Source organism: Streptopelia decaocto (genome assembly GCF_964273445.1).
Source record: "Streptopelia decaocto genome assembly, chromosome: Z".
NCBI classification, from domain to species: domain Eukaryota; kingdom Metazoa; phylum Chordata; class Aves; order Columbiformes; family Columbidae; genus Streptopelia; species Streptopelia decaocto.
In genome coordinates, this window is record NC_138657.1 from 1,384,136 (window position 1) to 1,399,326 (window position 15,191).

The following is a 15,191-nucleotide window of genomic DNA, read 5'->3' on the forward strand; positions in this document are numbered from 1 at the left end:
TGGGTTGGGTCGGGTTGGGTTGGGTTCATTTGGGTTGGATTTGGTTTGGTTCATTTTGGTTTGGTTTGGTTTGGCTTGGTTTTGGGTTGGTTTGGTTCAGTTTTGGTTTGGTTTGGTTCGTTTTGGTTTGGTTTGGTTCATTTTCGTTTGGTTCGTTTTGGTTTTGTTTGGTTTGGCTTGGTTTGGTTTGTTTTGGTTCTTTTTGGTTTCAATTTGGTTTGGTTTTGGGTTGGTTTTGGGTTGGTTTGGCTTTGGTTTCATTCATTTTGGTTTATTTTGGTTCATTTTGGTTTGGTTTGGCTTGGTTTTGGGTTGGTTTGGTTTTGGTTTGGTTCGTTTTGGTTTTGGTCCATTTTGGTTTGGTTTGGTTTGTTTTTTCCTCCAAGTGAACCCAAGCAAGCCAATGTGCTCCTGCTTGATGTGGAAAAAAACACCCGCTGACGGGGAATATTTTGTTCGCAGGTGCCAGGTTGACCTGTCCACCCTGAGCAAGGAGCAGACCCACAAGCTGGAGCTGCCGCTGGAGGAGGGCGAGGGATGGCTTGTGCTGCTGGTCACCCTCACGGCCTCGGCCGCCGTCACCATCTCCGACCTCTCCGTCAGCTCCCTGGAGGACCAGAAGGAGCGAGAGGAGATTCTGAAGAGATATGTATGGAGCTCTTCTCTTTTGCCTTTTGTTTGCAAAACATTTGCTTATATAAACAATAAGTACGTGGTGGGGGGTCGAATCCAAAAACACCCCTTATATCTTGATCACACTTCACCAATCACAATCATTTAAAATAACTGCTCATATTATCGTGTCTGGTACAGGTAACGTCAAGAAGGCTACAAATCCTCTTTATACAGTAAGGTTGTTTTTACATAGTAACTCATCATGTGACATAAAGAAGTTAATCTTACTGCCAGGCAGACGGTTCTTAGCAAGCACAAAATAAGGCGACACGCAGTGACTACACAGTTTTTAGCGAGTGTTTATGCCAAGTGGTCTGAGGTGCCAGTAGTTTTCAGCTTATTTTTTTTTTAGAATCTACTAAAGGGGTAGAAAACTCATTTTTTGTCTGCACATTAGGGGCTGGAGCATTGTTTCCTGTCATCAAAATAATTGTTTTAAACAATATTTGCATTTCAAGCTATTCTGAAGCAAATTATTTTCATTTCCCAGCATCCTCACATTACACAGAATCTGTGTAGTTTTATCAAAGCAACAGAGAGGGGAGCTCTTACTCCAGCATTCGATAATTCCTAAATCACTAAAAGTAACTGTCTCACTACACACGGAGAAATTAAAAAAAAAAAAAAGCTATTTCCACTTAAAATTACAAAGCTTTTATTGTACAATGCTGCCAGGTGTTTAGAAAGGCTTCTCTAGACACTCAGCCATTAAACCAAGCTCTGACTAACAAAGAGCTGCTTAATTTTTTTTTTTTAGAATTTAAAATATTCTTATTCCATGACTGACATCCTTTCAATAACTGAATTTAATAAAGATGTACCTTATCAGGCTGTGCAGATAACATGAAGTGCTGGTACTAATGCTGTACGATATTCTTCAAACAGATTAGCAGGATGTGCGCTTCAGCAAATTTATTCTGGCTATCTCCACTGAATCAGCTGTCTGCTAATGCTTGTACAACTCATACACCAATAGTGTTATCATAAACACAGTTTAATAGAGGTGACTTAGTGAGGCTAAACATAATATTCCTAAACCAACTGAGAGTTAAGGTATTGTGCACCATCTTTGAAAAATAATTGCAATTAAGGAGAGTTATTGCACGTTTTGGAATCCACCAGGACAGTCTGTGTTGGTCAGAAGGGATCTTTGTAAATATAATAAATTTCCAATGGATGTGTTTTTGAGGTGACGTGCTTCTTGCTACCAAGTGCAACAATATCGTATTTCTGTGGATTATTTTGTGTGATGATATGGCAGTCAAGTGATACTGATGGTTTCGATAATTTAGTAGCAGTATAGAAACATGTTCCGACTCTGTATTATTAATTGGTTTCCCTAAATTCTCAGTTTTTTGTCCCCAGTGTAAAGCATAATTATGTGGTGTAAGATTGATCTATTTATTTCCATTTCTTACATATTCATGCATAGGACTCTTTTATTATATTTACATTATTGCATGCATTTGAAAACATTTATATTTTTGGAGGATGTTCATATTGCAGAGGCATGAATTTCTCATTATAATATATATTATATATTATTTGGAAAGCTCTAGCATCGATAAACCTTTTTGATAATGTTTTCTGTTTCTGTTAAAATTACCAGTGGACAGCAGAAGAGAGAAATGACGAGGATTAATGAAAATTCGAATAGTTTATTTTCACTGATGTTTGATTTATCTTTGGTATTTTTACCTCTACTTCAGAACCGATACAAAGAAAGAGCGTGCGATTAGCAAGGTGCTCTGTTCCCCATGGAGCGTCTGTATTTTGGGGTCTATTTTTTGTCCTCTTAAAAAAATGTAGCCTCCGTTTGAGAAATGTATTTTGCACCCTTCCTGCAGCCAAAAACAGTTAATGAGCTGACCTCGCCATCAGATCAAATAGCCTTGGAAAATGACTCTATTACTGTCATTTAACCATTTGTAGCTGAACATCAGAGCCTTACAAATTAAACAGGCATTACCGTTTGAACCATTATTTTACCACAATTGTCTGAAAAGATTAATTCCTTTTGGGGTGAGGAGGGGGGCGCATTAATGGGTACAGACCAAGAGAGATTGTATGACCTTTTCAGAACGGGTGTGCTGAACCCACGGTCCCCCTTGTCACAGTTTAAAAACCAGAGGAGCTAGTTTAGAGAAGAAGTTGTTAGCATTCCATTTTTATTATGACATTTCACAGTCATCCGATTTAATGTCCCTTGACCAGATTGTCCACCGTGAGACGATGGGCTTGAAATGTTATTTAGAGCATTGATAAAAGGTGAGCAGTTCTAAGATGACAGCGAGTCATAAGGCTGGTGGTGTGACATTAATTTTCTCCATAACAGAGATGGAATAAGACGTCATGGTGACAAGCTGTCAATCAGCACTGGCCCCTCAGTGTATCTCGATGCCATAGGATGGGGTATTGCTTCTCCCATAATAGAGCTGAACTGAGATGCTCTCCCTGACAGCTGCTGCAGCCATACAGAAAATATATTATACAGCCTTTCATTAAAAAAATAAAGAGGACTCATCTCCAGAGCATTTCAATCTTTTCCCATCTATTGAGGGCTGAAAAGATTCACAGCAAATCACGGATTCCTCTGCTATGGAAATTTCAGGCTTCAGAAACCGTGCGGGTTTTGGGGCCTTCAACAATAATCATAAATAAGGAGACAGAATATCGTCTGATAAATCATTACTTAAAGTTATGTATTTAAAGTAATGTATTAAAGTCATTTGCTTCTCCCAGAGCCTCTGTCGTGGCACTGTAGACATTTTCTCAGCCACTGTGTGCAGTAAATGGATCCAAGCCAACAGAATCACTGCGACTGAAAGTTCAGAAATAATTAATCTGCTGGATGTTAACAAAGGTAGCAAAGTAAAGTGCAGCACCAGTGCCTGTTTGCAGATGAAATCTGGTTAAAAAAGGAGCTGTGTGGCATTGCAGGAAGGGGGGCAGTCGCTTGGCTCACTCTGTGTTTGGTTTTTGATTTGTTTTCTTTCTGCAGCTTGGTGTTTGTTTTGGTCATTGGGAAACTTGGGTAGAATGTGGAAACTTTTGTTTTTGTAAATCCTTTCACTCCCATCACGGCATTAGAGCAGAATTATCTCTGTTGTGGCACCAGTTCTGATAAGAAGCTTCCAAACCTTGCTCGTTATTGCAATAAATGAGAAGTGGTGCCAAGGTGCTTTTGAATTACAACAGTGATTTTCTGCAACACCATCTCTACCACCCTTGGCTTGCAGACACGCAAATGAGGGAGTTGAGTGTGTGCTGATTAAAGCTGACCATCAGGTTTTTAAACCATATTTCTGATGATCAAGTTATTAAAAATGCTAAAAACTTATTAACCTGAGTTTACATGCATGCATTTGTATGTAGCATTTGGGGTGCTACACTCATCTGGATTCCTCAGCCCAGTACATACCAAGGTCAAACCTTCACTGTAAATAGTAAATGGTCAGTTGGAGCTCATCAAATTAATATCGGGGTGTGATTTAACTGTTAGAATTGGCTCACTAATGAAAAGACAGGGATGCATATTATACGTCTAACATTTGAATAGATAGGTTACCTGTGCACAAACATACTGTAGTTTTTTGCAAGTCGACATTTAATATTACATTTAGGCAGTACCTGTGTTTTTCAGGTCAGTGATGTTATTTATTCTGTTTTTCCATAACAGTCAATTTTGCCTTCATAATAAATTAAAGAATTGTTGACTGGGTGTTTTACCTCATGTTTGCGTTTTCTACAAATCTAGACATGATCATAAGTAGTGGAAAAGGATTTACCTGGGCTACATTAAAATTTTAGCAAAGCCCACAAGCATTAAATGAATTAGTCCAGATTTTAAAATACTTGAAAATAAAGGTATATGCTAGTATTTATGAACAAGACTTGCAACAACAACCAAAAATTAGGCCATATAGTTATAGATATCTCTATCTATCTATCTAGATATATACATATATCTATATCTACATATATGATTTAAAGTGGATTTGAAAGTCTAATTTTAGTCTCTCCTTTTGAAGTTTCTTCCTTTAGTTTATCTAAAAACTAAATGATAATGTCAGGTTTGGTTGTAATTGATTGCAAGTTCAAAGTTGCATTCAATGTTCTGTCATTTGAGAATTTTGCAATATCAGGCCTAACTGGTGCAATACTCCAGTTTGTTACTTTTACTTATTTGAAAAAGGAGCAGCAACAGAATACGCTTTCCAAGCAGCTTTCTAAAACTATGCTGGATGAATAAATGCAAGTGTTAGTCTATTCTTTATTTTTTTCTTCCTCTTTTTAATATATGTAGATAATGCAGAAATTTGTGTTTAAAAATATATATATTTGTAGCAAGTGCTTTCTGCCGTAGCATTGGAATCATCTTTTAATTCATTTTTTTTCCTAATCTTTTTTGCAGGCCATTATTTTGAAAATTATTTATTTTGATTGTTTTTACTTATGTTATTTGCAAGCTGCATGCAAGCTTATATATATACATATACGATATGTTGAAGGTTAGATATAATGATCAGCTACAACAGAAATTATATTGGCCCTAAATCACTGTTCAAAATGTTATTGGAGGATTAATTCAGTAGAATTTACTGTTATATTTAATCATTCATATTCTTATTTTTCCTTTGCATTTTTGATTGATCGGTTAAAGTTGCAAAATACTGAAAGAAACACAGATAACTGCACATTCTTTGGATAATGATGAAGTATAAGTATGCTAGAGAATTACACTAACTTATATCTAGGCTAGGGAGAAGACTATTAATATTGCATTCAGTTCGTCTTCTTTGCAACCCAGAATTATTTTTCTTCTTATTATTTTTTAGAGTCTAATGTCGATGTTCCATAACATGAAGGATGTGGGATTTCTTCAGGTGAAGGTCATCAGGGCAGAAGCGTTGATGGCAGCTGATGTCACAGGCAAGGACTCATTTAGTTTCTGTGACAGTAAATACCGTCCTAAGACCGGGCCTTTTAGACGTGAAAAAAAAACATGTTTAAAGCAGAACTTTATTGAAAGATTATTGTCTGTTTGCTCAGTCTGACCTCCTACTCGTTAAGGAAAAAATCCTCAGAGAAACAAACAGAACTTCTGTAAGCAAGGCAGCAAGACGCAATGTTATCAGAGTCCTACATAGGTTATTTCTCAGGTGGGTGAAACACACATTTTTCTCCATCAGAGGTCCTGCAAAAAATAAATAGAAAATAGGTCATTTTCTAGCAGATAAAATATGCAAAATTTATCCAAATTAAAGCTGAATTCCAGAGGACGAGACAAATGAAAGTTGTTAGATTTAGATACTCCTTTAAACTCGTTGCCAAAAGAAATGCTTGATATTTGCTAGATATTTAGCAAGTGCCAGTGGTTTCAGACATTTCAAATAAATTCAGTTTCCCATAACTACTGCTGATCTGTTTAAGAAGAGAAATGAGAAAATCTTCTTTTATTTTCTATTTTATGTGATGTAAGCTGAAAGGCTAATTTAACCTTCTGCTTTCCAAAATAAATAAAAAGTATTTCAACCATACTGACCATATTTCTCCAGAAATGTCCAAGTTATCTCCTGTAAGTACAGTCACCTTCACACTGCACAAGCTGAATGGAGAAAAATGAGCTGCTTCTGTGTCAGAAAATGGCCCTTTCTGCCTTAAAAAAAACAAACAAACAAATAAAAAAACAACCAAAAAACCCTATCTACTAATCTAGCTGTTTTAACTACATTTGGACATAAATGTTCTGTTACAGGAGCAGATGCAGATATATATAGCAACATACTCACTTTTTAATAGTTTTTGTTAATTAGCATGAGTATCACTATTTATTTTCTTTTTTTCTCGGACAAGAGAGCAAATATTTTATTGCTGAAACAGATCTTTGAGTTTGTGGCATGCAAAATAACAGATTCCATTTTCGAGGAGGCAGAAGAAATGCTTCTAAAGATTCCTCACTCTGCTCTGACCTTCTAATCCAATGTGGTCTGAACAGAGAGAGAGATTAAGTTATTCAGGGGCAAATGGGATAATTCAGTCCCTGACCTCGTTCAGTCTTCGACTTTTCCAGATCAACATGTCATTTGTGCTGGTTGAACAAATTTTTTGGAAATACATTTGATTCAATTAAAGATGTATAGGGCTACCAAATATTTTCAGACATTGCATTTAAAGCGACAGTCAGGAAGACGGGGAATAACACTCAGCACCGTCTCGTGTCCTGCATATTTTGTTCATTAGCAAGAAAAAAACAGCAGTTATGTTTTGTAAGATGTCTGTGCAGACTTTACAGAAATCTTTGTATATTTTGGACAAAAATACCTGGTATTTCTAAAAGAGGACAAAGGGGTTTTATTAACTAGTGCAGTAATTTATAGCTATTTTTAGTAGCTTGTCAGTATGCACAGATATTCATTTCAGATTAAACTCTGAATAGTAATATTTAGAAATAACTCAAGGTAATTATTTGGTGATTATCAATAAATTGTGTTTGAAAAAAAGGTGTAAAAGTTGACCCTCCACCTTTGTTCAAATGGGCAACACTTATTAGTCTGTGTGGAGAGCACTATGATCAGTGGTGTGATTTACACAACTAAAGATTGCTCATGTGAGTAAAAGCTAAGGACTAGTTTGATCTCCTTACTATATCGTTTTTTCAGAATTAATCTTTTGCCTTCCCCTGAGTCTGAAATGTATCTGAAACACCTGTATAGTACCTGTGTGGTTTGCTCTGTTTCCTGCCTGCTGAACATATCCCCTTTCACTTTCAAGAATCTTCTCATGTAAAGTAATAAATCAAAATTTATTAGTTTGGGCTGAATGGGTTTTAAAAATCCTTGATATTCCATCATTACGCATAAGCATAGACAGAAAAAGATTTCTGTAATCTTTTAAGTAGTCATCAATCTTACTACAGTTGCAAGGATTTTTTTTTTCCCCCTTTCAAAATGTGAAATTTTTCTTTTGTTACCATACATTCATTGAGCGGCATTGTAATACTGTATTAACTCTGTGTGAATAAAGAGCAATTGAGACTCCCGTTGAATGAATGAGTAAAAAGCACAAATTGCTTTTTAATGAAACCCTCAATTCTTCTCCTTTCCACAGAAAGCCCATAGTCTTGTTCAGCTGAATGCTACTACAGTAGGTCACTTCAGTTAAGCCCCTAATAAACTGTTGATAGTCGAGGGCAGGTTTTTCTCCCGTCTCAATAGCCCAGTGTTGGACAGTGCACTTCAGATCGTTAAGGTTAGTGCAGATTTTTCTACTTTTTTTTAAAGAAAGAGATTAAGGATGGAGGTTCAGGCCTCAGTTTACAACCCCCCGACACGTCCGCGGGCGTTAAACAAGATGCGAGTGTGGGCTGAAATTTGGGTGAAGTTGCAGGCAATGGGAGCAATTGGGCACTGTCAGTTTGAAAATGGGGCACTGCTTAACAGGCTGTAGCTGGATTTGAAAAATATCCCAGAAAAGAACAAAAAGTGAGAATTCTCCTCGCTCAGCCCACTTGCAAGGACATCAAGGACAGGGACAACCTGGGAGAGGTTGAGAGGTTCCCTACCAGGGCTTGAACGCTCACCTTAATTTCAGGGACAGCTGAAAAATGGGGCATCTTCCAGGACCAGAGATCTTGTGAGGACTTGCCAGGTCTGTGAGGATGTTTCCCCTGGAAAAAAAATAACACAAGTGTCTTTCCGTGGTCAAAAACAATTTTAGGGCTTCCACCAATGCAAAACTATGTTCTGTTGGAAATTGCAGTCATAGCAAATACCCCTTCCTGGAAAACGTGTATTTTTTTAATATGTGTTTTTGAAACTACAATCTAGCAAATGGAAAGACGTTGAGTGTAGCATTCACTTTTTCTTTCTCTTCCTGAGGAGAAGGTTTCATCTAAATCTTCCATTATGTTTTACCTATTCAGGCTCTTTTCTCCCTAAATCTTCAGCTAAAAGTTACATTTTCCCCTTTCCCCACATCTTTGCTCACTCGTGGTTCTTCTTGAGGTTCCACCAGCCTTCTGGAAGGCTCGGCTGCTTGTGGAACCCTGGCATAGCAGCCCGTGTGCCCACAGCCACCTCATTTTACGTGAACAAGTATTCCAATGGTGCAGGAGAACGTCAGGTGTAATGGACTCATCGTGTCGGTTCACCTGTGAAATTAATAATATCCTGTTCACCTAACCTGTGTGAGTTTTGCAGAGCAGTAGGACCCTCACCATGACATGGTACCACTTTAGGCAGTGGTCAGGTAATTTGTTCTGCAGCAAAGTAAGTGTAGGTGGGTCATGGGGAAGGCTCTTGGCTTTGCTGGGGCAGACACGTTCCTCCTTTTCCTTGTACCATGGAATAAAACTCAAAGCCTCTCCCTTCGTTATTGACGAGAAGCACCCGGGGTGGGAAAAGATGTGCACACAGGTTTGATCAACTTCAGCGGAAGTCCCATTTGAGGAATAATATTTAGCAACTCTGATTCATTAGCAGAGCAGCATCCGAGCGCACAGCCCGCCTGGAAAACAGTTTGTTTTGCTGTCTTTGGGCGTTAATTAAGACGTGTTCAGCCCCAGCCCCCCGGCTCCCCTCTCCCCGGCCCCCACCCCGCTCGCCGTGTCACAGACCGGCGATCAGACGCTTTCAGATGGTCCAGCCCATGACTTTGACCTTCTGCGCGGTCCAGCGTTCCCTGGGGAACCGTTCAGCTCATGAGGTCTGATTTCACACTTCCAGGATGCCTCGGCTCTCTTAACAATGACAGGGAGACAAAGCCCTTTAGAGCGGGCCGCATGGGGACTTGTTTAAATTGGAAACTAGAGAGGAGTCAAGGAACAAGGTTACAGGCTACAGAATAGTGCTTTTAATAAAGAGCTCACAGCTCTGGTTCAGCTCAAAGAGGGCTACCTCTGTACAATTAATTGAGACATTTATCTGGAGCATCTTAGGCCTCTACTTTCTCACAGAATTATGTGATAAATATCAGCTAAGAGGCAAATGAGATGTGCATGAAATGAATTTTTAACACTTTGATTACTGTGTCTCCAGTCTTCATTAGAAGTAAATTTATTTGTATTTCTGACCTCATTATTAATCAATTGTCTGCGTGGTTTTTTGGGTACTGTGATTTCAAAACCTGGCATATCAGACAGATTTAACTAAAGACCTCAGTGGTGTTTAGGTTTACAGTCAAAGGCTTTTCAGGATTCTGCTCCTCTGAAGAACTGAAACTAAGCAGAGAAAATGAGGCAGATTCTTTATTTTTCTGCTTTTTCAGTTTTATGTTTGATTTCAGCCTCTCTTCTAAGAAAACTCCATGTTAAAATTTTGATTGAAGTACTTGAAAGTAGGATGAAGATACAGAGATGGCTAAATGTGCGGAATGTAAATGAGCTTTCTAAAATCTGTTCTACTAAAATGTCCTGATACTGCGTGTGCAAACATAGTCTTTGAAATCGTTCTTCAAATGCTAGGAAATGTCAGAGTGATGTACACAAACGTTAAATTCACAGAGGTATGGAAGCCCATACATGTAAAATTGAAGGAATAAATTCAGAGGCCCTTTGGAAATATGGTTCCTAAAGTAATTTGCTCTGTCAATTAGTGGAGAAAGGTTTCAATATACACTTGAATTATCTTCACAAAGTATGGAAATCTACTGGATGCACAGTGTTCTGTGGTAGATAAAATCTCACCTGGTCCTGGTCACCTGAAGACATCAGTCCAATATCACGTACTGCAAATCTACATATTTTTAAAGAAAGTAGCAGTTTTAGTGTACTAATGGAAAAATTAGCATTTAAAAGATGTTTTTGGTTAACTGTAGCATTTAGAATTGAACATACAGTAAAAGGATAAGTTGTGATTGCTAACATTTTTTTTTTTTTTCTGTAAATATTCTGTGGAAAGTGATTTTAACACGATTGTGGCACAGCACTCAACCGCCTGGTAAAATACCGCACTCATTCGTGACATCAGTCCGCTGCAACACATTTGCAGCAGCACCATTAGGGAAGAATTATCATTTCCATTGCAAAGATGGAAGACTAAGGGAGGTTAACTGACTTGGCTGAGGCTGACGGAGCAAGTCCTTGTCGAAGCTCACATTCGGCTTGGGTCCTGCGCTGAATCCATTAGATAAGGCGGCTTGCCGGGCTATTGAGCCATCGGTCCCTGGCCAAAGGTTGCGTTGGCCGCTCCATCGCAAGCAGCTGGCTGGCAGGGAGCTGGGAACAGCATTGGTGACATTAGTGTCTGCCTGAATGGCACTGCCCCCTTAGAATCATGAGCTGCCTGTCTTGTCTTCCCCAAAAATAAAGGGCTATTTTGGCTGCGGGGACTCAGATCCATAATGGATGGGCATTGCTGTAGTGGGGGAGAACTGTAACAGCCTATGAAATATTCAAACTATATTTCAGCTTTTGGAACCATATTAAACTTGGTTGAACTTTGTGGAGTTCCTGACTTTTGAAAGCAGGAATAGAATTGGAATCTCTTATTAAATTTTTGAACTTTGTGATTCTAGTTCTGTTTTGATAATCTAATTTGAGCAAAGCAAAAAAAAAAAAAAAAAAAAACAACCCACCTCATGTAATACTTAGTTCAGAATAAAGGTGCCAGTTTTCTTAAATTCATTTCATGATCTGGCCAGCGCCGACTTTCTGTCAGTTTGTGTAACTTTACAGACTGATCGGTGGCAGGTAAATGTTAAATGCCAATCTACATTTAGCCTGCCACGTGGTTCCTTTTGTTGAGGAAATTGCTGAAGGAACAAAACTAGGATGTTTTTTGCGTCTTTGGACGCATACTGAAGCAATGCATGCTTTCCATAGACATGGTAGAAGGCTCTCCCCAGGGCTCATGGGGAGCCACCCACACGCTTCTTGGCTTCCATCCACCCTGGAAAGCAATTGCATCACTGGTAGCTCCTTAGCACTGATTAAGAAGGAAAGAGTCATTCTACAGTGACTGATGGTCTTTGTGATATTTTATTTTCTTTCCTACAGGGTGGATTTTCAAAGACTGAAACAGAAAAGCATGATGTTTATGACTGTAGACAGGTGTTTTTTTTCCTCTTTAAAGCAGGGAATCATCTTGCTGCATAAAATATGGATGTTTCCATATGTTTGTTTACTAAAGTCTCCTTTTTTACAATATTAACTGAATAAGATGCGGATGACATGTGGTTTTCTGGAGACAAATGCTGCATGTATTTAATCAAGTTTTATAACAAAAGGACACCACAGTTTGACTTGTACAAAACACAGCAAGCAAGAAATGTAAATTTAAGCTTCGACAGCTTTTCATCAAGGGAGACTCTGCTTTGTGTACAGTGGAGCTAGAAATTAAGTGCAAAAGTGCACTTATGTTGAATCAAAGCCCCTGTTTGGAAGAAATGCTTTGCCCCAAAATGATTTTTTGCTAGGAAAACAGTCTACCAAGAATCAAAATTTTTTATAGCATAACTTCCCTTCAGGGACCATTGAAGGACGTATCTGTTTAACTTGCCCAGAAATATGAATTACATTATATTGCAGTTTGACACCTCAGCTGTTCAGGTAAAGTTCATATTTAGACAGACAAAAGATGCTTGCGTCCAAGTTGGCTGTATGTCTTTCGATCTCTTGTGAAAAATCAGTACTTTTGGAGTTGAATTTGCAATGACGCCCAACGTTTTGTTGGTTTAGCTGCCCACTAGGCTGAGTCCAGCTGAGCTCCAGCCTGGACAATGGGCTGCAGTGGTGGGTGTCTGAGACGGGTCCACCAGCCCAAGAACATCATTTTGCAAGGATTCAGAAGGCAACTAACATCTTCAGTGCTTGTTGATGGTTTCCAGCATCACAAGCCAGCTGATACACACACATGGAAGTCCTGTGACCTTTGAACTGATGTAAAAGGCCTTTCCTAAAGTTTTCCAAGAGAAAAATACTGCTAAACCGTTAGGCAGTGTGGTGCTGTAGGTACTTCAGAATAAAATTCGGAAGCTAAAATTGTGTGGAGGTTGAGTTTTTGTTGCTCTGATTTTCAGAAAATTTTGAGAAGCAATTAAAAATTATCAGAGTTTAGGTCTCTTTTCTAAGATGGAAAAGTCTATTTTTTATACTTACAGGGAAACAAAAAAAATTGTTCCAGTAGCCAACCTTCTGAGCTCCAGATAATGAATCTGAGCTTGAACTGGCTTCATTTCTTTTGTGAAGGGCTTCCTGGGCTGTGGGGACTTTGAATTTTGAAGCAAATAACAAACAAGACCTCTCTAGTTCCTGGTTATCCTCTCCTGCAGCTTGACCACCGTTGCTGAGTTGGGCTGGTTTGAGCTGGTGGATGTACAGTTTATCCAGCAGTTCTGAGGAGTCAGATGACAAGTGAAAGACCAACATTTTAATTAACATGTGCATGGTGTGCAACGTGAGGGACACGGTGCTTATTGAAGTAAAATACTTCACTTAGGTCTAAGTAATCTCAGTTTGGGCTCTGGTCGCACCAGCTGTCTAAGGATTAAATGCAGTACAGCATCGCACAAACAAAGATATCTTGTCAAACTGGATGCAATGTGTGTGGCATGGTGAATGAAATAGGGAGCTTCAAAAGAAAATTAGGTTCTTTTTTTTTTTTTACAGTGGGAGCTTAATGTTACAACATAGAATTCCTTCTGGGGCACTTTCTTAGATAGTCCAGGCCTGTAACGGGTAAAGGGGAAAAAAAATAGGTGAGGGATATCCATCAAAACAGGCTGATTTCCCTTCCAGATTATTATGTGTGTTATTAGCACACTATTTCTGTCATGTCAGGAGCCCTTAGTACTGCACAGGTATAGTCCAAAAGCACCAGATGTTACAGAAACAGTACGAATTAATGAATTAACCTCTTACTGAGGTTTACTGCAGGTGTGATTCCAGTCAGTGGTGTTACTACCTACTGGTCTCATTAATTCCTTCCAGCAGTGGTGGGTGTAACAGTGATGAGTCGCACTGCGGTCACGGGGATGACTAATCAATCCTAAGTGCTGGTTTTGGTGGTGCTGAAACCGTGCTTTCCATGTGCAAGTAAATTCCTTAATCAAGTGGTGGTGGTCTTACACTGGCAAAGCGCTGAGCACACATTTAGGGCCAGATTCAGAAGTTTTCAGATGTCCTCCTGATCAATAAAGCACCTCAAAAGCCAATGGAACAGCAGCTGGAGGTCTACGAGAGGCACAGAGCAGGGAGCTGGCTGGAAGATCCTCTGTAGACAGAGGTGTTCAGGGAGAATTACTTGACATATGACAGGTGATATACATTGATATATGACAGTTGAGACTTAGTTGGTAGCAAAAGACGTACTTGTGGTGACAACGTAATTTAGAATGGTGTGATTGAGCTTAGGCAGCACAAGACTAATGGAAGGTTTTTAAGTTTACTACTGGAACTGCTAGATGGACAGCACAGCTACCTCTTGTTTGAAATCGTTGGTTGCGTTAACTCGACAGAATTTGTCCCAGTCTGCCTTGGTTAGAGTATGTGTTGTGCTGAAGGTACTGGTTTTGAATAATACAGTGATAAATAGACACTGTAAGTTCCCGGATTTCCTTGGTCCTCCTGGAGACCAAAGAGACCTAATGACAACATCTTTTAATATTTTAGCGATATCTTCAAGCTTTCATTGGGAATTATCCCGTTATTTTGAACACTTGCAACACAGCAGGTTGCCGTGGCTGTCAGTGAGAGTCAAGATTGCAATTATTCTTTCTAATAATGAGAACCTGAAAGATAACTGATGGATGTGAGTTTCACCAAGCACTTGTACATTGCTCTGGCTTTGTGTGTCTGAATTTTGTTCGCTTGTTTGGGTTGGTATCCAAATAACGTTTGCACTTACCGTATGTTTAGAAGGTCAGCAGAGTGTTGCCTTTCAGATACCCAGCGTGGCTGTGAGTGTTTAATGTACAGAATTCCCATAGGCAATGGTGAAGGGCTTTGCACATGGGAACTGAAGAGCCCCCTCACGTGGCAAAAACACTATTCCTTAGTAGAGATGTTCATAGCGAGGAAACTTCTACTTGTCAGCCATGGTATCTGAACCTTCCCTTGTACTATTTCACAATATTCCCTTTTGTAAAGTTTAAACTTTCTCAGGTTATAGCATTGGGGAGACATGAAATCTTGAGTATGAGAGGGGGATTCTCTTATTTCTGAAAAACACTTTTCATTGGTTTGATCCAGAACCTCTGTGATTAATGTTACATGTTGTTTAGCCTTCTTAAGTGAACTGATATCCATATAAATCTATAAGAAGGGTCATTGAAAAAGTGTATGTCAACAGATGCAGAAAATAAATGAAAGCAGTAAATATTTTCTGTTTACAGAAGGTGGACTTTAGACAGTGCAGTGCATTTTCCTGTGTCTGCATACAATTAATAAGCACAAATTACATTGTACCATCATCTGCAAATATGCTTGATGATACTTTAAAAAAGGAGGTAAAGTAATATCACATAGTTTACCTCCTCTGTCAGTTCTGCCTTGTTATTTTAACTGTCTTCTGGATGTT

The 15,191-nt window shown here is 38.9% G+C and overlaps 1 protein-coding gene across 4 annotated transcripts in view; it reads left to right on the forward strand.

Annotated features, from left to right (window-relative positions):
- MCTP1 (multiple C2 and transmembrane domain containing 1) overlaps nucleotides 1-15,191 on the forward strand; it is a 231,233-nt gene that overhangs the window by 117,897 nt on the left and 98,145 nt on the right. For all 4 annotated transcript variants that reach the window (XM_082074225.1, XM_082074226.1, XM_082074227.1 and 1 more), the window contains 2 exons: nucleotides 463-649; nucleotides 5,514-5,607. In XM_082074225.1, the coding sequence (XP_081930351.1) occupies nucleotides 463-649; nucleotides 5,514-5,607 (281 nt within the window). The remainder of the gene's footprint in view (nucleotides 1-462; nucleotides 650-5,513; nucleotides 5,608-15,191) is intronic.